Here is a 24429-nt window from a genome sequence, read left to right on the forward strand (position 1 = left end):
GTAAGAACTTGCAATAATATGTATTCCTGGAGGAATATGATGTTAGAACTTCTGGTTCTTACAAATTTTTCATTTTGATCTTCAGGCCAAAATGATAAGCACTCGAAACTTCTGGCTCGAGATTTTCAGGGTGAATGAGAAGGGCGATCGTACCGCACCATTCTCATTGAAATAATGTAATATAGAATGGGCGATTATTCCGCACCACTCAAGTAACAGGAAAATTAAATATGCAGAGCAGCGTGGGCGATTATACCGCACCACATAAAATTGCAATGAAATTAAACAGCAGGTAGATTCAAATATGCAGGGTAGGGTGTGCGATTATATCGCTCCACCTAAAAATTGCAGTAAAATTAAATCTGCAGTCCAAGATAGGCGATGATACCGCACCGTCTTGGATCGCAGTAAGAATAAATTTGCAGTTCAAGATGGGCGATTGTACCGCACCATCTTGGATTGCAGTAGAATTAACATAAATAAATACTGGGTTAGTAATCAATCTCTACACCAAACAAGTAATCAAAGATGTATGTAACCGTTAGTTGGAGAACTAAGAGCAGGCATGGAGCAAACAACTCGTCGCGAGGGTACATGGCACAGTTGAGACAGAGGAAGAAGATGAACAGTAAAAACCTTAAAGGAAACATTTTTTCTTTCTTTCGTTCGTTCGGCGAAGAGAGATGAGAGAATAATTATATTTAGAGACTCGTGCTGATAACGTGTTATAAAAGGATTAAAGTTTGAGAGATAACCTTTTAAGTGGTAGGTGCAAGGTAGATGTAAAATGCCACACTAAAATTATAGCACAGGCAGATAACAAATAAAAGGTAGAGGAGTAGATGATGTTACTGATATTTTTCTCTAGTTTTCTTTCTTCTTCTACTTTCTGTTACATGCGGAGTGCTCTATTTATAGAGCAACTCTAAACTGATGCAGTTAATGCATCTTGAAATTTAAAACGCGTCCTCTGACATTACAATTCACTTTCCACTTTCACTTTGCATGGGCATTGAAAACTTTGCCCATGCAGAAGACTTTTGCTTTGTGGGCATTCAATGCCATCAGACATCAGACTTTTCAACATTATGGGCATTTTTGAAAACTTATTTTGGTTTGTGTTGGGCTTTGTAACCCAGCTCGTTTAGAATTTGGGGGCTCTGTCCTTATGATTAATTTTGAGATGTTTTTGGTTAAAGAAAGATATAGGGTGATTTTTTTCTTAAAATACTCTTGTTTCAAGCCCTTTTCGTTAAAGCTCCCTTATTTTTAGTCTAATTAATAGAAATTAAGTGAGGGCAGTGTTGGTATAATCAGAACCATGTAAGGGCATAATTGGTAAAGAAAATCCATTTCAATCCCCACATGTCAAGGAATTCAAATGCCTCCCTCAGGTAGTCCAATTCCTCCAAAAGGAGAAGTTGATTCCTAAATTCGTGTGGACAGTATGCATTTTGATTTCCCAAAGTCAAAGCAAATAAAGGAGTATCTTGTAATCGGAATCTAATTTCATAAATTTATTCCAGTCATAGACACTTACACATGTCATCTAATTACAATGTTGACCTTTGTATTCTAATAGATACTATACTAATAGCGGTATATAAATCAATTATATATCTTGGAATCTCTCATTGATTGAAGGAAGCAAATCGGTTCCGGTAGAGTACTAAAGTTATTACTTGTTTTTGGTTTCCTTTGCTCAAAAAATGTATATGGTGGTTAGCTTATCTTATCCCTTTCCATGCTTTGCATAGGTTGTAATCTTGCTAGGGAGCGCACCTAGTGCCATTGATATTTCACGGGACATAGATGGAATCGCTACAGAGGTTCACATTGCATCTAGATCTCTCCCGGATGAAACCAATGAAAAGCAGCCCGCCTATGATAATATGTGGCTCCATTCTATGGTAATAGACTTTACCAACGGAATTTTCAATTTGGTTTAAGACTGATGCTGGGAAATAGGTATATCCAAGGTACTGCTATTGTTTCAACAAATGCAGATCAAAAGTTTCCATGAAGATGGTAGAGTTGCTTTCGAAGATGAGAGCGTTGTCCTCGCTGACGTCATTCTTCACCGCACAGGGTACACTGCTCTGGCTAATTTTAGGACTTCAAGCTATCAATTAGTTTTCTGTATTGAATGAAAGAGGTGGTAATATATATTTTTTCTTTTTAAGGTACAAATATCATTTCCCTTTTCTTGAAACCAATGGCATTGTGACCGTGGATGATAACCGTGTTGGACCACTGTACAAGCACATCTTCCCACCCGCCTTGGCTCCAACACTTTCCTTCGTTGGGTTAACATGGAAGGTATTTCTCTTCTGTAAATTGTCTACCATATTTTTGTTGGGTCTTTTGACTCTTTTTGGTTCATTCTTCTTTTTATGTTTGAAGTAAATGGTTGAACATTTTGGTGCCAGGCTGAGCCTTTCCCTATATTTGAACTTCAAAGCAAGTGGATAGCAGGCGTTTTGTATAATCGTATTGCACTTCCGTCACAACAGGAGATGGTGGAGGATGGCAAAGTTTCCTACTCTTCACTCGAAGCTTCGGGCACCCCTAAGCATTACACTCACAACATTTATGCTTATAAGGTAAACTCAATCTCTTTGTTTCCCTGCCTATTTTGTTTGCTAGTCTCTCTGCCCTCATAAGCTTTCTTAGTGGTTAAGACTTAAGATGCTGGGTTCGGAGTGATCGGTCAATGAAGTATTGTTTTAGATTTCCTTGACTGGATCTGCATATGATAAACTTAAGAAGATAAGATAGTTTAAGCGCGTCCATCTAAACATAAAAGATAAAGTCTTTACTAACCAAGCGATGTGGTTCTTGTTGGAATTAATGCACTACCCTAAATGTTAAGACTCTAAACATTCCCAAGAACAATTATATTCTGTTGGAATTAAAATGTTAAGACTCTGGACATTCCCAAGAACAATTATTCTAGAGTTATTGTATTAGAGTTCCCAGCCTATGTTTGTTAAGTTATCTAGGAAGAACTCTCTAGTACTTTGTATTCTATATATAGCCTTTGGCATATCATTTTGTATCAAGAGAGTTATAATAAGACCTAATACAAGAGCTCCGCTGTAGCAACTCAGATTTCCCATAAACTTGTGAAGTATTTCCATCCTTTTACACTTCCTACAAATTGGTACCACATCCGTGTTCGTTCATATCTGGGCATTCTAAACATCTCTAACAGATGGCTTCTGGTGGGAAAGAAGGTCCATCAGTTTCCTACTCTATTCTTCCAATTTTTGGAGGAGAGAATTATGATTTCTGAAAGGTGAAGATGAGGACTTTGCTTTGGTCAAAATGACTCTGGAGCATAGTTGAAACAAGACTTGAAGAACTACTGCTGATGCCGAAGTTCCGGCTGCACAGAAAGAAAAGTTTGAAGCAGATGTAATGAAAGATGCCAAGGCTCTCTCAAAAATTCAAAATGGAGTCACTGGCAACATTTTTCCAAGAATCATAAGAGCCCAAATAGCAAAAGAAGAGTGGGAGATATTAGAAAATGAGTTCCAAGGTGACAGCAAGGTAAAAACCATCAAGCTCTAGACGTTGTGCAGGGAGTTCCACAATATGAAGGAATTAGAATGCATCCAAGATTACTCTTCCAGAGTTGTTGAAGTGGTGAATCAAATTAGAACACTTGGAGAAAATATGTCTAACTAGCAGGTTGTTGAGAAGATCTTGATCAGCTTGCCGGAAAAATGATGGTTCTCGCCACTTTATCACTAGAGCAATTGATGGGTTCTCTAAAGTCTCATGAGCCAAGAAGGCTGAGACGAAATAATGAGCAATCTGTTGAAAGTGCTTTCCAATCGAAGCTCACATTCAAATCCAAGGAGTTCTTCAAGAAAGGCAATGCTTGAGATGACCAGCAAGGCAGGAAGCAAAGAATATGGAAGAAAGGCAAGTCTAGCAAAAGAGATGATGCCAAAAACAACAAAGGTAATAAGCCTTTTTGCAAGATTTGTAACAGAAGTAACCATGATACAGTTGATTGTTTTAACCGTGGGAAGCCAAAGTGTCATTATTGCAACAAATTTGGACATGTTGAAAAGGAATGTAGATTCAAGAATTATAATCAAGCAAATTTTGCAGAGAAGGATGATGCAAAAGAAAGAATTTTATTTTATGCTGGTCAATCAAAATCCGCAGAAGGAAATAATGTTTGGTACGTGGATAACAGCTGCAGCAATCATCTGACATCAAATGAAAAATTATTTGTTGATATGGACATTTCCATTACTCCCAGAATAAAGATGGGTGATGATTATTATCACTAAGCGTTGGGGAAAGGCACTGTTCCCGTCCAAACAAAAAGGGGAGTCAAATATATCCGTGATGTTTTGCTTGTTCCAAACATAGCTCAAAATTTATTAAGTGTTGGGCAGCTTATGCGAAATGGCTACAAAGTTGTTTTCAAAGATGTGGATTGCACTATTTATGACAAGAAGGATAATGAGCAGCTCATCCCATCGGTTCCGATGGAGAAAAATCAAACTTTTCCCCCTTCAATGCGCTATGGAAATGAAGTTTCTTTGAAGGTTGATATTGTGCAAGACTCTTGGTTGTGGCACAAGAGGTTTTGTCATTTAAATTTCCAGGGGCTAAGCTTCTCCAGAAGAAAAGCATTGTTAAAGGGTTATCGGAAATTGAAGCAACAACAGATGCTTGTGAAGGCTGTGTCATGGGCAAGCAGCACCGTAATTCATTCCCAAGTCAAAGCACGTGGAGAGCAAAGCCACCGCTGGAACTTGTGCATACCGATATTTACGGCAAAATGCCAACTCCTTCCTTAAGCCAGCACAAGTACTTTCTCGCGTTCATTGATGATTATTCAAGGATGACATGGGTTTATTTTTTGAAGGAGAAATCAGAAACTTTCACTGTCTTCAAACAATTCAAAGCATTCGTAGAAAATTAAAGTGGTTGCAGCATCAAAATCATAAGAAGTGACAAAGGAGGCGAATATACCTTTCATGAATTTGAAGACTACTGCAAAGATGAAGGCATTTGGAAGCAATTGGCAACAGGGTATAGTCCCCAGCAAAATGGGATTGTCGAAAGGAAGAACCAAACAATCATAGAGATGGCTAGATCCATGACGAATGAGAAAAGGCTACCAAAATTTTTTTGGATAGAAGCTGTGTATAGCAGTATACATTCTTAATAGATGTCCAACCAAAGTATTGGAAGAAAGAATGGCAACTAGGGTTAGGTTAGGTTGCATGTTCACTGTACAAAGGATTTTAGGGTGATAGATAGTGTTGTCAATTCCCTTAATTCAAGGGATGTGTCTCTTGTTGTCAATTTCCTCAATTTGTCTTCATGTCCAAGGTCATGACTTTCCTTCGAACCTCTTCTCTTTGAATTGTGGCACACACACTTGAAAAAGAAGGCAGGTCGGGATTCATGAGGATATGGCTTCGAAGATCTTCGAATTCAGGGCTCAGGCTTGCTAGGAGTTGGAATATTTTGTCTTCCTCGGCTCTTTTAGTTAGCACAGCAGCGTCGATAGTGTGTGGTCGATACACATTCAGCTCGTTCCACATAGTGGTCAGCTTTCCAAAATGTTGCACAAATGGCTTCCCTTCCTGTTGCAAACCAGCAATGTCCTTCTTTAACTGAAACACTCTAGCCGCATTGTTCTGATTTCCATACATTTCCTTGAGATTTTTCCAAAGAGTCATGGAGGATTCAGCATAGCTAAAAATTTCTGCAATCTTACGATCCATGGAATTGAGTAGCCACGACATGACCAACTGGTCTTTGCATAGCCAAGCATCATACTTCGGTGAGGTAGTCTCAGGCATTGGAATAGCACCATTAACATAACCAAGCTTTGATCGTCCTCCCAGAGCAAGAGAAACTGCTCTCTCCCATGGAAGATAGTTAAACTCATTTAGCAAGACAGAACTAAGACGTTGATTTGCGTTGATATCAATATCTGAGTGTGGTGATGGTGGAGTAGCATGAAAGCCGTCTCCTTCCAAATTTACTAAGCTTTCTTCAGCCATGATTGAAGGACAAGAAGCTCACGAATCTCTCAAGAGAACACCACAGAGACAGGCCGGTTAGGGTCACTGCTCTGATACCATATTGAATTTTGTGAATGGTATATTCATCATAAGACAATCAGGTACAAGAGATAGCAATATATATGTGCTAGAGGGAAGAAAACAAGACTACCTATCCCTCCTTGATTTACATCTAAAGCTAACAAAAAAGAACAAATAAGACACATCCCTTGAATTAAGGGAATTGACAAGACAAATAAGACAAATTGAGGAAATTGACAACAAGAGACACATCCCTTGAATTAAGGGAATTGACAACACTATCTATCACCCTAAAATCCTTTGTACGGTGAACATGCAACCTAACCTAACCCTAGTTGCCATTCTTTCTTCCAATACGTGTGATAGTCAGATAAATGAGTTTGCCAACCATTCTTTGATAGTAACTTAAATTGGGAACTGGATCACCGTGAGTTTTTAGCTTCAAGTTGCTATCCAAGGGGGTACGAGCAGGCTTGCAATCTGTCATTTTTGCTTCGTGAAGAAGATCCATGACATACTTGCGTTGGTTGAGGAAGAAACCCTTGTGAGAGTGTGCCATCTCGATGCCCAGAAAGTATTTGAGAGTGCCAAGATCCTTGATAGCAAACTTGTTGTTGAGATACTGTTTAAGAGCATTAATCTCTGACATATTATCACCTGTCACAATTAGATCATCAACATAAATGAGCACAACTACTATACCCACTAAGCTGGAACGAACAAATAGGGAAGAATCCGCAATACTTCGACAAAAACCAACCCTTTCCAGAACATGACTGAGCTTGGCATACCATGCACGTGGACTTTGCTTGAGACCATAAATGGATTTATGGAGTTTGCACACCATTTCTGGATTGTTTGATTGAGGATGACCTGGGGGTAGCTTCATGTAAACCTCTTCTTCAAGTTCACCATGCAGGAAATGAAGGATTATTTTTGGAAGATGACATGTTCATTTAAGCAACATCATTAGCATGCAATTAACAAATTAAAGGCGGAATCATGCTAGCATGCACTTAAAAACAAAACATTACCCATGAATGTTCAAAGCCTAGTAAAATGGTGAACCAATAATCAACTCAAAACAAAGTGAGTTGAAATATATACCTTTGTAGATTCCTCTTTGTATTTAAACAAAGGCTAATCACCCAAAGAGAGGGCCTTCCTTGCATCTTAGATCTATGGATTTGGATGGATGAAAAAAGGTTTCTCCAAAGTTCCCAAAATTGAGAACCTCTAATGATTCATCACCAAGGCATAATGAAGAAGAAAAATGAGTGACCTTGGAGGAGTTTGATTGCTAGATGATCCCTCCAAGGTGGCCGAAATTTTAGAGAGAAAGGAGAGCTTGTGTTCTCATCCTTTCCCCAAAAACAACCCTTAATGAATTTTAGGCTATAAAGTCCTTTATATAGTCCCTTCAAATAAGTGACCTAATGGACCAAAAGCCCTATTCTTCTAACATGGCCGGCCTATAGGGTTTATTGGGCTTTCAAGCCCTTTGTTTATTCAAGTTGTCATACAACTTGAGTTAATGGGCTTGACATTCAAATCCCATTGGGCCTTGCGGCCCAAAACTAACCCGAGGTCTTTAACGAACTTATTCGTTTGATTAATTAACATATTAATTAATCCTAGCCTTAGATAAATAATTAAACCATTTAATTATTCTTACTCATCTCCGTTGTTTCTTCAAACTCTACCTTACTCGGTGAACGATCCATTAGGTTCCTTTTAGCGAGGCAGTGGGCGATTAAAACTCTTTCTAATCGATTGTGAATTGAAACTTACTTTCAATTCTCCCGTTAGTGATAATACACTTTTAGGGCTTCCACAAACCATGGTTGACGCCTAGCAGCATGTCATGGTTACCCAAGCTAATCAGAAGAGGTGGAGAACCTATTCAGTTTTAGGATTACAAATGCAATACGGTCTTTCTCTAATACAATACTCTTGACCACATTGTTTGGTTTGATAGTTTATTCATGTCTACTATCCAATGTGAGTCATGTGCTTATATGATTACCTTGAATGTGATTTGGAACACATTCCTAAATCTCATTCATACTTTGGCCAAAGATTCTTAATCATATCATAGAGTATTCTCCCTCAAACAGTTTGAAGGTTAGAGATCCCTTGTTGCGCATTCACTTGCCTCCATGGCTAAGTGGCTTAACCCCAACGATGCCGTGGACACCCTCCTGATGGAGTGACTTTGACATAATCAAAGATTAAGGACCTAACCACAAGACAACTGTGATGCCTCAGGTCAAAAGACTAATTTGCATTATCCCAACCATGAGTTCTCATGTGACATGAATATGAGAACTCTTCGTTGATCGTGTTCAGTGAACTCATTCTCTATTGAGCACCTACGTACTTGTCTTGATGTCACACACACCAATGACTCGAGACTAGTCACTCTCCCTGAGAGAAGACATAGCACGTACTGATCTTAACGGACTGTCAATGCCCAATTGACAATCCTATGATCAGGAACGTTTAGGATGTGTCAACGAAAGAATGGTCTCATGAATCTAACTTCTTTAGATCGCATTCTTCCAATCACATATTCCTTGGACTTATCGTTTAAGCATATAACATTTATATGAGACGGCTCAAACAATAATCTTTGCCCTTTACATTTAAACTACATTAGTTTAACTTTGTGAAATGTCCGTAAAGTATCATCATATGATTGGTTTTAGGGCACATTTCCAACAGGAAAGCATTTTTAACATCCATTTGAAAGAGAGGCCATGCATTGTTAATTGCAACTGATAGGAGCATATTCATGCGACTTAAATGGCTTGTTCTCGTGCATTTACGTTATGTTTCTCTAGTTATTTTAGTCCTTTATGCTTCTTTTGTGTGTTTTCAGGTTCTAAGGGCAAGGTATGCAAAAGGATGCCTTTTGGAGCCTTTTGGAGCAAATTAGAGATTGGAATGGATATCATATGCTTGGAGCCAAGAGGATGGACGAAATTAAAGACTTGAAGTAGGAAAGTTAAATCCTAAAAGACCTCATGTTTAAGCATCATTGAAGACTCCTACGCATTTTAGAACACAAAAACAACATTCCTTGCAACCTTAGGACATTGTCGTGTGTTTCCTTGTGTCTCCCTTCCTTGCCATGCAAGGAAGGGCTTTGTTCCCTATTTTAAACACTTAAAGCATTCATTTATCATATCATTCACTTATTATAAGCATTCACTTATCATATCATTCACTTATCAAACCATTCACTTATCACTTCCATTCACTTATCACTTATCACTTCCATTCACTTATCACTCACCACATATCATTCATTTATCACTTAACATATCATTCATTTATCACTTAACATATCATACACTTATCATAATCATTCACTTATACACTTATCATAATCATTCACTTATTCTTTCATCATTCAACCACCAATTCAACACATGCATTTCAAACCTTTCAACACCCTTTAATCATCTCCCTTTAAGTTATGATTTTATTTCCTAACCCTACATGCATTATTTATTAGCATCTTCACATGCATTCACACACACTTCACACAAACAAACAACTCAAAACCGTGAGCTCCCATTCCCTTATGCCATTTTCAGATTTCCACCCACTAACCTAGTCATCAACACATGCATTCCCTTCACATTCACCCACATGCACTCCCACTCTTTAATCATATGCACTCCCATCATAATTCCACCACCAATTCAGCCACAAAACATTATCATTGCACCACATTCAACCACTCCACATCCTTCACCAAGAAACCATTCAACACACACATGCATCCTGAAATTCTTTGTCATGCAATCACATGCATTTCCCTTGACATTTTCAGCCATCACACTTCATCATTACACCACCATTCACTCTTTAACCCACACACACTTCACACAAACAACATTCACATGCATTCACATGCATTTCCAACACAAAACACACTCAAAACCGTGGCCACCTTTGCATTTCAGGATTCCCATTTGCATTTTCAGATTTCCAGCTTTCCCTTTTATTTTCCAGCTTTCATTCTTCATCATTGCAGCCATTCCACATGCAATTCTCCATCATTCCTCCACACAAACACCTTAAACAAATAGCCATATACATCTCCACTCCTCCTATAAATACCCTTGCATTCCCATCATTCAAAACATCTCATTCCATTGTAGATACCACAACACAAACACTCCATTCCTTCTCTAGCCGTGAGTTTCTCTCCATTTTCTGCACCATTTTCTCTACCACTCCTCACCTATTTCCATAATTCCTTTTCCATTCCACACTTCCATCCCCCAAACCAATTATCCCTAGACCTTATGCTACAATAAAGAGGAAGAGAAGAGGGCCTAAACGTTCATACAATTCAAGTTTGAGTTGTTGGTATGTTTAGGCGTTTCTTTGATTTCAATGTTTAATTTCAATTCTCTTTGTCATGTATGGAGATGAACCCCTTAGCTAGCCATACCATCCATTCATTTCCGTCAATTTCATATTTACAATTTGTTTTCTTTACAATCTATCCATTTTAGTTTAAATTCGTCCAAAATCAATCCCCCCATATTTCGTTTAAGTCTTAGTCTTAATCTTTCTTATTTTTAGTTTTGCATTCTTTGAGTCTAAGTTAGTATTTCATATTGTTATTTTACGTTTTTGAGTCAGTTTCCAAGAGATTTGCAATCCCTCCTAATCCCCGGTCCAGAACGATCCCTACTTGCACCTATACTACAATTGATAAAAAGAGGGTTTAATTTGTGTGCGTATAAATCTCGCATCAAATTTTGGCGCCGTTGCCGGGGATTAGCAACTTTGCTAATCCCTTAGTTCTTTTCTTTTTTTTTGGTTTAGTTGTTTTCGTTTTAGTTTCTAACTTAGTGTTGTTTTCTTTGTTTGTTGTTACTTTTGATTTTTGATTTAGTTCTCTTTCTTTTTAGGTACTAGAGAAGTAAGTTATGGATTTTGCTAGCATTCAAGCTCAATTGGCAAATCTTACTTCTAAATTGTCGCCGTATGCCGAAAGGACCACAATGCAGAGTGTCCCTACATTTGGTGCTTCATATAGGCAAGGATTTCAAGCCAATCAATGTCCACAAAGAGATTGGAGGGATCATTCAAACTCTATATGGTGGGAAGATCAACAAGTTCAACGTGAAGCATATTGGCAACCATATGAGGAGTTCTATTCAAGACCTATGCAGCCACCACAACTTCATATGCAATATGCTCAATTAAATTCAAGTTCGCCAGTAGATTATATTCAAATTCTTAATGAAATAAATTCTTTGGCGCAGGGGTCACAAAATCAAGCCAAGGAGGCTCAACAAGAAGCATATTGGCAACCATATGAGGAGTTCAATACAACACCTATGCAGCCACCACAACCTCCCCCACAACAATTCCAATCAAGTTCAAGTATGTCCATGGATAATGATAAAAATTTTCAATTACTAACCTCTTTGACGCAGGACGAACAAAATCAAGACAAGAAGTTGGGTAAATTGGACGAGCAATTTGGGCAGATTATGGAGTTCATGAAACAAATTCAAGAGCAAAGTGAACTTTCCAACTCAACTATTGAAAACTCGAAGGAAGATTTTGAAATCCATAATGCTATCACTTTGGGAAGTGCTATGGAGGTTGGAGCAGACCTAAAAATGTCCAAACATAGCCTAGAAGTGGATGAAGAGCTGCTAATTGAGGAGGAGGAAGAAGACATGCACACGGCAAGGGTAGAACAACCCTTGCCGCAGCCCCCTAAGCCCTCTAAACCACCCACCACCAGTAAGGACGTCCCAATTTCATGTTATTCTGATGTTATTCCACCCAATGTCCCTTTTCCTAGCAGGTTTTTGATTCCCAACCAAGAAGAGAGTAAAAAGGACATCGTGGAAGCCTTCCCAAAGGTGCAAAATGCTATTCAAATTCTTGGTGCAACACAGCAAGTTTTAGATGGTGTTGAATTCTTCAAAGGACTTTGTACACCAAGAAGAATGATTCAAGAGAAGGTAGTGGCTGGAGAAGATGTAGAAGGCATCAAAGAGGACATATTTGAAACCACAATTCCCAAGGAAGTTGGATTTTATGACACGGGACAAGTCATAACTTTCGAAGGGGTGTTTATTCTGGAGTTCATTTTGGAGCACACAGGTAAGCCGCCTCCCCGAATTTCAATTTTCTTTTATACTAACATGTGGTTAATGATTCAGGCACCCAATCTGGAATTTAAACTATTACCGGATCATTTCAAGTATCACCGCCCATTCAAAGATAAATTCCATGCCGTTTGATTTTATTTATGTAAAAAAAAAAAAAAAAAAAAAAAAAAAAAGAAAGATACTAAACATAGAGAAAGGTGGAGCTTCACAAAGGTTGTTTGCGTGAAGCCCCACTACGAGGAGCAGAAGCGGAAGGCATAGAAGCGGGAGGCATCGGTGCAGAAGGCGTAGGAACAGAAGGCATCGGAGCAGAAGGCATCGGAGCGGGAGGCATCGAAGATAGAGCATTCCAGGCCTCAATACTTGGCCAAGCGCTGGATGAGCCAGGAAAAAGGTGCCTCTGGAGGAAAGACGAAAACCTTTGACGGTCACTGTGAATCCGACCTTCAGACTCTTGCAGCTCATCAAGCTTCCTCTTCATCCCCGACGAATAGTTATTTGCAAGCACATGCAAACTTCTATTCTCGTACTTAAGCTGCTGGATCTCTTGCTTAAGTCTTTCCACCTCTGCCATCAACGATTCCACCTGACGGGAGCGGGCAAGCAGGCGTAGGCCCATGTTGGACACAGAGCTCGCACACTGAACACTAAGTGCGAGGGACTCTTGAACGGCCAACTCATCGGACCGTCCTGACAGCAGCCTACTATCTTTTGGAGTGAGGAGGTTTTTAGCTACTATTGTAGCTGTTGTGGCGTCCTGCATCATAGAGTCTTCACCTGAAAGAGGACCGTTAGAAGATAAAAAAGAAGGGCGCCATACATTACCTTGACGGGGCGCAACCGGATCGCTGCTGAGACTCAAATCTAAGCTAAGGTTCGATGAGTTTGCCATTTTTTTCAAAAGTGTTCAAAGAGAAGGGGTGGATGGAGTTAAAAATTTCACAAAGGGCCGGAGTCGAGTTTCAGGAATGGGAAATCTTCAGAGTGTGTATGTTGGCGGTGATCGATAGCTCTATAAAATGCCAAGGCGACGCGTCCACTGATTCAAAGAGCCGGATTTTCCGGCGTAAGTTAGGCGACGCTTTCCCTCGGCTTTTCAGAAAACGCGTTCAACTTTGTCAAAAGATTTCTGACAAAGCTGAAAACACGTGGAGGCCATCATCGCAACTACACGTCTTTAGCCGACAAGCGCAAAGTTCGGCGACGCTTTCTCTGCTTTTCAGAAAACGCGTGCAGCTTTGTCAAAAGGAGCCGCATCTGCATTACCACGTGTCGTTCAGAAAGCGAAGGGGCGTCGTTCAGAAATCGAAGGGGCGCCTGCTCAGAAATCGAAGAGCCGAATTCAAAGATCGAAGAGGCACCACTATTTCAAAAAGCCGGAGTTGCGGGATCAAAACGTTTGTCGACAAAGGTAAAAAGTACCACCACTTGATATTATCTCTATATATGTCGACCTTCGTCTTTTATGGCAGGGAAAACCTGAAGAAAATGCCCAACTCTCCCTCACCTCTGAGGGCGCACTCCCAGCAAAGCCTTTCAAAATACTCAATTCTTTCTTCTTCCCCAAAGATGATACCAGATGCCTGGAGTACATATGACCCAGGAGGAAACGGCGGATTGAAGCATGTGCTGATTCATTCACCGCTTCTTCAAAGCAAAGGTATCTCATATCATCAAGGTCAAAAGCAAAAGTATCTCATATCATGCTCTTTCCCTGTCTTTTTCTTTGTCCTTGTTCTTACTCGCATGGCAAAGTAAAAGAAGCAATCAGCCGGCACTTGGAGTCAATCTTCCGATCTGGAGCCAACTGCCTGGAATCTATTCCTGATTGCTTACCTAGCGTTGCTCTCGAGTAGTCATCTTCAACGGTTGATACACTTCCGGAGAAAGGGACCACTTCTGCAAAGGGGAGCGAGTAAGGCAAGTGAAAATGATACATTGAAGCATGTGGAGACAAACATAGGCTGAGTTATCCTCCAACCCTTTTCAATACGAATTGGAAAGATTGAACAAAGAAACAGATAAAAGGGATAAGCTCAGACCTTCGGGGGAGACCAAATGAACCATCATGCTGCCCAGTTCAAGAAGTAGCACAAAGGAAAATCAACGATGGGCAGAAACCAGTTCAAGAGTAAGCCTGTGGAATCACAAAGATCAAAAGCCTCAATGCAATTACCAAGGAGAAGATGGAATTTACACTCTATAACCAGATTTGCGTCTCTAAACTCTTCTCTTTGTTAATTACATTCTGCCATGTTTAGTATGTTTAAGTGCTTTTTGTGTATTTACTTATGCTTTGTGTGAATCTATGCTTAAAACATTGAGGACAATGTTTGATTTAAGTGTGGGGGGGGTAGCTAAGTATGTTGATGCAAATTCGTTGAATTTTATCACCCATAACTTCAAGTGTTGTTCCTTGCTGTTTTAAATATTTTTAAGGTGTTTTTAAACTGTTTTAGCGTGTTTTGTTTTATAACTCCGAAAATCACATAAAAATTTGAAAAACATTTTTTTGAAAAGCCTAAAAAGAGTGTTTTGAGTTGTTTTTGTGTCTTAGGAAACCTTCCAACGTTATGATGAGGATTTGGTTTGTAATTGCATGACTGTTAAAAAGAGTTATAAACATGGATGAAAGTTTGATTTACTCTTGGTATATGTTTAGTTATGGTTATAATGTATGACTTCACATGCAATCATAAAAGAAAAATTCGTTTTTGTAACATGCTTGAAGGAAGGAACTCAAACAAACGCTACAACCCTGTGAGACTCGAGCCATTACCTTCTTTGGAGAGTTATTTTCTGTGATTCTTTGTTTTCTAAAGTTGTTGAATGATCTCATTATTCCTTGCTTGGTTGCTACTTAGAATGCAATTGTATCATGATAGAACTAAATGCTAGAACTTATATCCGTTTCATTCAAAGCATGATATTGAGTTGCATAACATATATCAAGATGAAGTTGTGTAGTTGCCACCATAGCCAAATAGCCTTACTTCCCATATTTCGTATATATTGTAAGTCTTAACACCGTTGAGCCTCATTTAACCTATTTTTTGCTAACCATATCACCCCTTACCTAGCCTAGATTAGGACCATCCGTACCCTTGTTCTTAAAAGATAGTGAGCATGACTTAAATGAATTCCTTTTGAGTACATTTTGCAAGAAAATGAGTGTGGGGGAGTAAAAGTTTGTTCTTAAGTTTGTATGTTTTGAGAGTCAAAAGAAAAGAAGAAAAAAAAATTTGTGAAAAACATATGAAAAAGAAAAAAAGAGAAAAGAAAGAAAGAAAAAAAAAAAAAAAAAAAAAAAAAAAAAGAGCTTGTTCCCCCTTGTTGTTCAAAAGTTGAGTTTTCATTCAAAAGTGAATTCTACGTTAATTCAAATGCTTTGCTCGCTATTTCTTTAAGAACCTTTGTTTTCCATATACCTTCTTTGTTAGCCAAACACCTTTAGCCCCGTTACACCCCTTTGACTTCTATCTTGATCGTTATGTGTTCAATAATGTGGAGTTTGAAATTGATATGAGCTTATGGAATCACTGGTTCTCATTCTAAGTAGTAGCATTCCATTCATGAGATCATATTCATGTCATTATCGTAAATCCAGAAAATGCTTTCCTTGTTATAACATATGTGAGTGTTCGTCTACATGTTTACATCAATCTTCTCACATATAACTAGTGTAGGGTGTGTAGTCAGAAAATCTGTGTGAAAAACGAGTGCATATCTTGTAAGGATTTGAGCAATTTCTCTAAGGCATGTTACTACATTCAAAACATGGTTTTAAATGCTTAATTGTGAACTAGTATATGGTGACTATGATTAAGAATGTACTTAAGTGTGAAGATGACTAAAATCTGTGGGAATGATGATTTTTAACGTGTCATGTGCATTGGAAATCCCTAAGACGGTTGTTGGAAGGTTTAGGTTGTGTTTTACTTGTTTTGTTTCGTTTGGTTTTGTTTTGTTTTTCTTTCTGTTTTGCTCGAGGACTAGCAAAAGATAAGTGTGGGGGTATTTGATAGGAGCATATTCATGCGACTTAAATGGCTTGTTCTCGTGCATTTACGTTATGTTTCTCTAGTTATTTTAATCCTTTATGCTTCTTTTGTGTGTTTTCAGGTTCTAAGGGCAAGGTATGCAAAAGGATGCCTTTTGGAGCCTTTTGGAGCAAATTAGAGATTGGAATGGATATCATATGCTTGGAGCCAAGAGGATGGACGAAATTAAAGACTTGAAGTAGGAAAGTTAAATCCTAAAAGACCTCATGTTTAAGCATCATTGAAGACTCCTACGCATTTTAGAACACAAAAACAACATTCCTTGCAACCTTAGGACATTGTCGTGTGTTTCCTTGTGTCTCCCTTCCTTGCCATGCAAGGAAGGGCTTTGTTCCCTATTTTAAACACTTAAAGCATTCATTTATCATATCATTCACTTATTATAAGCATTCACTTATCATATCATTCACTTATCAAACCATTCACTTATCACTTCCATTCACTTATCACTTATCACTTCCATTCACTTATCACTCACCACATATCATTCATTTATCACTTAACATATCATTCATTTATCACTTAACATATCATACACTTATCATAATCATTCACTTATACACTTATCATAATCATTCACTTATTCTTTCATCATTCAACCACCAATTCAACACATGCATTTCAAACCTTTCAACACCCTTTAATCATCTCCCTTTAAGTTATGATTTTATTTCCTAACCCTACATGCATTATTTATTAGCATCTTCACATGCATTCACACACACTTCACACAAACAAACAACTCAAAACCGTGAGCTCCCATTCCCTTATGCCATTTTCAGATTTCCACCCACTAACCTAGTCATCAACACATGCATTCCCTTCACATTCACCCACATGCACTCCCACTCTTTAATCATATGCACTCCCATCATAATTCCACCACCAATTCAGCCACAAAACATTATCATTGCACCACATTCAACCACTCCACATCCTTCACCAAGAAACCATTCAACACACACATGTATCCTGAAATTCTTTGTCATGCAATCACATGCATTTCCCTTGACATTTTCAGCCATCACACTTCATCATTACACCACCATTCACTCTTTAACCCACACACACTTCACACAAACAACATTCACATGCATTCACATGCATTTCCAACACAAAACACACTCAAAACCGTGGCCACCTTTGCATTTCAGGATTCCCATTTGCATTTTCAGATTTCCAGCTTTCCCTTTTATTTTCCAGCTTTCATTCTTCATCATTGCAGCCATTCCACATGCAATTCTCCATCATTCCTCCACACAAACACCTTAAACAAATAGCCATATACATCTCCACTCCTCCTATAAATACCCTTGCATTCCCATCATTCAAAACATCCCATTCCATTGTAGATACCACAACACAAACACTCCATTCCTTCTCTAGCCGTGAGTTTCTCTCCATTTTCTGCACCATTTTCTCTACCACTCCTCACCTATTTCCATAATTCCTTTTCCATTCCACACTTCCATCCCCCAAACCAATTATCCCTAGACCTTATGCTACAATAAAGAGGAAGAGAAGAGGGCCTAAACGTTCATACAATTCAAGTTTGAGTTGTTGGTATGTTTAGGCGTTTCTTTGATTTCAATGTTTAATTTCAATTCTCTTTGTCATGTATGGAGATGAACCCCTTAGCTAGCCATACCATCCATTCATTTCCGTCAATTTCATATTTACAATTTGTTTTCTTTACAATCTATCCATTTTAGTTTAAATTCGTCCAAAATCAATCCCCCCATATTTCGTTTAAGTCTTAGTCTTAATCTTTCTTATTTTTAGTTTTGCATTCTTTGAGTCTAAGTTAGTATTTCATATTGTTATTTTACGTTTTTGAGTCAGTTTCCAAGAGATTTGCAATCCCTCCTAATCCCCGGTCCAGAACGATCCCTACTTGCACCTATACTACAATTGATAAAAAGAGGGTTTAATTTGTGTGAGTATAAATCTCGCATCAGCAACCGACAACAATACTCTAACAGTGTTCATTTTTGCCACCGGAGCAAATGTCTCTTTATAATCGACGTCATAGGTTTGTGTAAAACCTCGAGCAACCAAGCGAGCCTTATTCCTTTCGATTGTGCCATCTGAATGAAACTTAGTTTTGTACACCCAACGACTCCCCACTGCCTTCTTTCCTTTTGGAAGTTTCACTATAGTCCATGTGTTATTTTCATGGAGGGCTTGAAGTTCCTCTGCCATAGCATTTCTCCACTCACTGTGAAGATTGGCTTCTTGAAAACTTTGAGGTTCTCGAGCTTCATTAATGGCACTTAGGAATGTAGCAAAAGAAGATGAGACTTTGCTATAATCAATAACATCAGTCACGGGATACCTGGCAGTGTAGGTCACATAATCATGCAACTTGGATGGAAGTTTCCTCTCTCGTGCAGGATTGCGACGAACTGTAGGAGATTGAACTACAGGTATTTGAACAACATCATGGTTGGAAGGATCACTGGAGGGTGCAGTGTGAATCTCCGATGAGGAAGGGTTTCCATCTTCAAGATGTTCCACCGAGTGAAGGTTAACATCATCCGGCACATGATCACTAGGAGTGCATGTTGCATCTTCTCCGTTTGGATATGGAAAAGGAAATAAGTCCATCAAATGCTCCCCCTGTCTAGAGTAATCCAGTGATTGTGAGAAGTAAGGAACATGTTCTTCAAATTTAACATCCCTTGAAACAACCATTTTTCTAGTTGTTGAATTATAGCACTTGTAACCTTTTTGGGTAGATGAATAACCTAGAAAGACACATTTGGCAGCCCTTGGGTCTAGCTTGTCACGATTTTGAGTTTGAATGTGAACAAAGCATGTACACCCAAAGACTCTCAAATGGGAAAAGTTGATCTTTCTATTTTTCAAGACCTCATAAGGTGATTTAAAATTCAACACTTTACTAGGCAATCTATTGATGAGATATGCCGCAGTAAGGACTCCTTGAGACCAAAACTTCTTAGGCACATTCATGTGAAACATAAGAGCTCTAGTCTTCTCAAGTAGATCTCTATTCTTCCTCTCGGCCACCCCATTTTGTTGAGGTGTTCCAACACAGCTTGTTTGGTGTAATATACCATGCGTGCTCAAGTAGTGTGACATGTTATGAGACATATATTCTGTGCCGTTATCTGATCGTAAAATATGAATTTTTGAAGCAAATTGGGTGGCCACAAGTCTATGAAAATCTTGAAAAACTTCCATCACTTCACTTTTAAATTTCAAAAGATACAACCAAGTAATCCTTGTGAAATCATCCACAAAAGTTACAAAATATTTGTATCCATCAAAAGACTCTATAGTTGGTCCCCAAACATCGGAATGCACGATTTCAAAAGGGTTACTAGCCCTAGACAAAGAGGAAGTAAATGGTAATCTAGTAAACTTAGAAAAATGACAAACATCACAAAGACTTGTAACTTTGCACATATTTGGGAACAAGGTGGATAGAACTTTTTCAGAAGGATGTGCTAGACGTTGGTGCCAAAGTTGTTGTTCTTGAGCTAAGCTTGAAGTGACTTGAAAAACCTTGGGAACTTAAATATGCTTGGAAAGATAGTAGAGACCATTTAAGAAAAATCCTTCACCAATCGTCTTCTTGGTGACTACATCCTGAAAGATCACATTTTTGGGAGAGAAAATGGCAAGATTGTTCATCGTGTGCTACGTTATCTTAAGGGTTCCATTGGTAGAGGAATTCTTATGCGCAACAATAGTCACACTCAGATCTCAGGCTATACCGATGCTGACTGGGCAGGCAATTCTCTCGATCGCAAGTCTACCACTGGGTTTTGTACGTTTGTGGGAGGCAACCTAGTTACCTGGAAAAGCAAGAAACAAAGTGTTGTTGCACGCTCTAGTGCAGAGGCAGAGTATCGTGCTATGGCGTCCACTGCTTGTGAACTTATTTGGCTCAAAAGCCTTCTGTTGACTTTAGGTTTTCCTCATCAACAACCCATGTCCCTACACTGTGATAATCAGGCCACGATGCACATTGCATCGAATCCTGTATTCCATGAGCGAACTAAACATATTGACGTTGATTGTCACTACGTCAGAAATCAAGTTCAGTCCAAGGTGATCGACACTCACTACACGCGCAGTCATGATCAACTTGCGGATATTTTCACAAAAGGATTACCCTCTGCTGATTTTCAACGTCTTTTGTTCAAGCTTGGATCAATTAATCCCTTTGATCCAGCTTGAGGGGGAGTATTGGAAGAAAGAATGGCAACTAGGGTTAGGTTAGGTTGCATGTTCACCGTACAAAGGATTTTAGGGTGATAGATAGTGTTGTCAATTCCCTTAATTCAAGGGATGTGTCTCTTGTTGTCAATTTCCTCAATTTGTCTTATTTGTCTTGTCAATTCCCTTAATTCAAGGGATGTGTCTTATTTGTTCTTTTTTGTTAGCTTTAGACGTAAATCAAGGAGGGATAGGTAGTCTTGTTTTCTTCCCTCTAGCACATATATATTGCTATCTCTTGTACCTGATTGTCTTATGATGAATATACCATTCACAAAATTCAATACAAAGCCATAAAGAACAAAACTCCATTTGAAGCTTGGAGCAGATTCAAACATTCGGTGAGTCATTTCAAAACTTTTGGCTACATTTGTTATGCTCATATTCCCGCCGAAAAAAGAACTAAGCTTGATGAAAAAATGCCAAAAATGTGTCTTTTTTGGCTATTGTTCCAACACCAAAGGTTATAGGCTTGATAATGTTCAAACTAAGAAATTGATTGTGAGTAGAGATGTGATTTTTAATGAAAAAGCTAGCTGGGATTGGAATGAAAATAAAATGCAGGAGATGCCATATGCAATTATACAAGAAGAAGGTGAAATTCCAAGAGAGAAGCAGCAAGAAGAAGTCACGCCTCAACTCCAGTAGTTGCTAGAAGAAGAAGTTCTGGAAGCAGTTTGAATGCAGAACCTGGTTCTCCAAACTACTCTTCATCAGAAAGTCCTCCATTAAGAACTCGGATTTCGTTGGTGTAGAGCCGGAAAAGAGGCACAAAATCATGAAATATGGGTGAAAGCCATGAAGGAGGAGATGAGAATGATCGAGAAAAATCAAACATGGGAGCTGGTTGATTATCCACAAGATAGAGATGTCATAGACGTGAAGTGGATTTTCAAGATGAAATTCAATCAAGATGGGAGCATTCAAAAGCACAAGCTCATGGCAAGAGGCTTTACTCAAAAGCCAAGTATTGATTTTTCTGAAACCTTTGCTCCAGTTGCACGGTTGGAAACTATTAGGACTTTAATTGTTCTTGATGCTCAAAAGAATTGGTTGATTTATCAACTTGATGTGAGTCTGCATTTTTTAATGGAGTGTTGGAAGAAGAAACATTAAACAAGTTAAAGCAAGCACCTCGAACGTGGTATGCTAAAATTGATAAGTATTTTGCCAAACGTGGTTTCAAAAAGAGCCAAAGTGAGCCTACACTCTATGTTTTGAAGAGAGGAGCTTCAATTCTCATTGTTTCCTTATATGTGGATGACTTAGTCTTCACTAGAAATGATCAAAGTTTGTTACAGCAGTTCAAGAAAGATATGATGAGCACCTATGAGATGAGTGATCTGGGTTTGCTTCATTATTTCTTGGGAATTGAAGTTTCTCAAACCAAAAATGGGATATTTATTTCTCAAAAAAAAATATGCAGAAAATCTGCTCAAGAAGTTCAATTTATCTGACTGCAAAACAGTGGCTACTCCTTTGATGCCGAATGAAAAGATGAAGAAATGTGATGGTGCAAAGAAATCAAATGGCACAAAGTATTGAAGTTTGATCGGTAGTCTTTTCTATCTCACTACCACTATGCCGAATATATATTTTTGCTTCAAGTATGCTTTCAAGATACAAGGAGGAACCAAGTCAGCTTCACTTTGGTGCTGGAAAAAGGGTGTTAAGATATGTGCAAGGCACGCTTGACTATGGAATTATGTACAAGGCTGAAGCACGAAGTTCAAGGCTTATCTGGTACATCGATTATGATTGGGCTAGATGTCTTGATGATATGAAAAGTATGTCGGCCTACGTTTTCTCTCTTGGCTCAGGGATATGTTCTTGGCATACGAAGAAACAAAGTGTGGTGACACAATCGTCTGCTGAAGCAGAGTATGTGGCAGCAGCAAAAGCAGCATCTCAAGCCATATGGCTTCGGAGAATTCTTGAAGATATCGGAAAAAAGCAAGGAGGCACTGTATTGTACTGTGTCAACAAGTCAGCCATTGCAATTGGCAAAAATCCATCTTCCCCAAATCATGTACCTCGCATTGTTTAGTATCTATCATCTTTCGCACTCAATCATGTCAACTGTAGGTTTTCTCAGTCACTTGTGAATTCATTTTTTTCCATCAGATTTCAGTAGTCCCCTTGCTTTTATCAAAGAACAAATATTTCAGTGTTATTTCTTGCAGTCTGGATATGAGGATTGGCTTGCAGTTCAGTGCGGGTGTCCAGTCTTTGAAGAATGGAGAAAGCAAATGTTTGTTGCAGCAACACAGAACCTGATTAAACGACCAGAGACGTACCGGGACGAGTGGGATGACCACCATCTAGTATTGCAAGCTCACGAGGACTTCAGAAAATACACCTTCAATGGAATTGGGGTAATGGACAAGTGATATCGAACGTTGTCCTGATATGATCAAGCTGAAACAAGCGAAAACAGATATCCCACGAAATCTTGGCGTGTTGTTGTCCTTCAGAAGGTTTTGAGTTCAGCTTCAAATCACAGATGTACGTAATTTCTAGGAAAAACTAAAATGAGTGTTGATGTCGTTCGTTGGCATCCAAAAGTGGACCAACATTTGTGATTAATTAAGACCGTGGAATCCACAACCACACAAAGATTTACGTGTTTCACTCGACTCAATTCGAGTACCGGGCTATTTTCACGGGTTCTTAGCTTGTATTGTACAATAATGAAAATGTTACTTTGTGATTGATGCATTTTAGACTAAATTGTGTTGGAGCAGCTATCCTTCAATTAAAAACCAATGGTTCCCCAACTCATCAAAACGTGCAGTCATGGTCATTTTTGTCAACACCGTTAGAACTTCCGTTAAAATGAGTCACGTGTCATGCACGTCAAGCTGAATCAAGAGGCAAATATGTAAAATCAAATAAGAAAAATTGTATTAATGGTCTATCAAATTTAATCCAACTGGAGAAATAATCCCTCAACTTTAATCCAATTGTAGCAATGGTCCTTCCAATATAACTTATTTTGACAGAATTCTGACGGAGTTGATAAAAATGACCATAGGTACATGTTTTGATGAGTTAAGGGACCAATAGTAATGAATTTTTCGTTGAGGGACCATTGCTCCAATTTGATTAAAGTTGAGGAACCATTGGTACAATGTACTCTAAATTTTATAGGCCCATGCAAGTTCATCCTTAAAATTATCAATATTGTCCCCCGTTAACAACTTCTCGTTAGGAGTGGTTTTACCATAAAAGGTTTCAGTTATATTTTTTGTAAAATATCTCAAATAATAAGATGTGTATTGTATTTTGTTATATAACTGGTGTGAGATTCTATTCTTCAACATTAATAAGACGTGTAAAATCTGTGTTTAATTCAAGACTATTAAGGGCTGGTTTGGTATTGCTGTGTTTTGAAAAAAAAAACTGTTTTTGCTGTGCTGTGAGAATGAGCTTATTTTTGCTACTTCACGCTTTTAGTTTTTTTTTTCATCCAAAACTGTGAAAATAAGCTGTTTTTAAGTGTTTACCAAATAGTTTTTTGAGCTCAGCTTTTTTGAATACCCATTTTTTATAACAGCATCTTAGTACCAGACCAGTAGTAAGTGTACTAAACTTGTCAATGGAAAGGTTTGGTGAATCGTATTGTTAGTTTTTGTCTTGTTTCGCGAATGTTTGCTGGATAGTTTCATTTTGCCATGTTTTGCACAATGATTTTAAATCAATAATTCATACATTCGAGTTGAATACGGACGTTGACCCAATCCAAATTTCATTTTTACCGAATAATGTGTTAAATGGCATCGCTTTTACAGGCGTGCTACTATTTGTAATAAATTGTGATGATATAGACCATTAAACACTGATTAAGAAAAGATTGAAAAACTTATATGTATTAGACCATTTCCG

At 38.5% G+C, this 24429-nt stretch overlaps 1 protein-coding gene across 1 annotated transcript; it reads left to right on the top strand.

Annotated features, from left to right (window-relative positions):
* Positions 1-1542: 1542 nt before the first annotated feature.
* On the top strand, positions 1543-23006 carry LOC137709981 (flavin-containing monooxygenase FMO GS-OX-like 4). The gene is made up of 6 exons (XM_068448956.1): positions 1543-1599; positions 1758-1910; positions 2007-2089; positions 2184-2319; positions 2430-2603; positions 22728-23006. Exons 1-6 carry the CDS (start codon positions 1543-1545, stop codon positions 22932-22934), a joined length of 810 nt encoding a protein of 269 aa, XP_068305057.1. The 3' UTR covers positions 22935-23006.
* The last annotated feature ends 1423 nt before the right edge of the window (positions 23007-24429 follow it).

The sequence above is a fragment of the Pyrus communis genome, chromosome 12 (genome assembly GCF_963583255.1).
Source record: "Pyrus communis chromosome 12, drPyrComm1.1, whole genome shotgun sequence".
In the NCBI taxonomy this organism is placed as follows: Eukaryota; Viridiplantae; Streptophyta; class Magnoliopsida; order Rosales; family Rosaceae; genus Pyrus; species Pyrus communis.

Excerpts from the sequence above, each read along its gene's own strand:
- LOC137709981 (XM_068448956.1), top strand. The coding sequence starts at position 1,543 with ATGTCATCTAATTACAATGTTGACCTTTGTATTCTAATAGATACTATA. Across the intron at positions 1,600-1,757 it reads TAGATACTATACTAATAGCG|GTTGTAATCTTGCTAGGGAG; the intron begins GTATATAAATCA and ends TGCTTTGCATAG. Across the intron at positions 2,090-2,183 it reads GTCATTCTTCACCGCACAGG|GTACAAATATCATTTCCCTT; the intron begins GTACACTGCTCT and ends TTTCTTTTTAAG.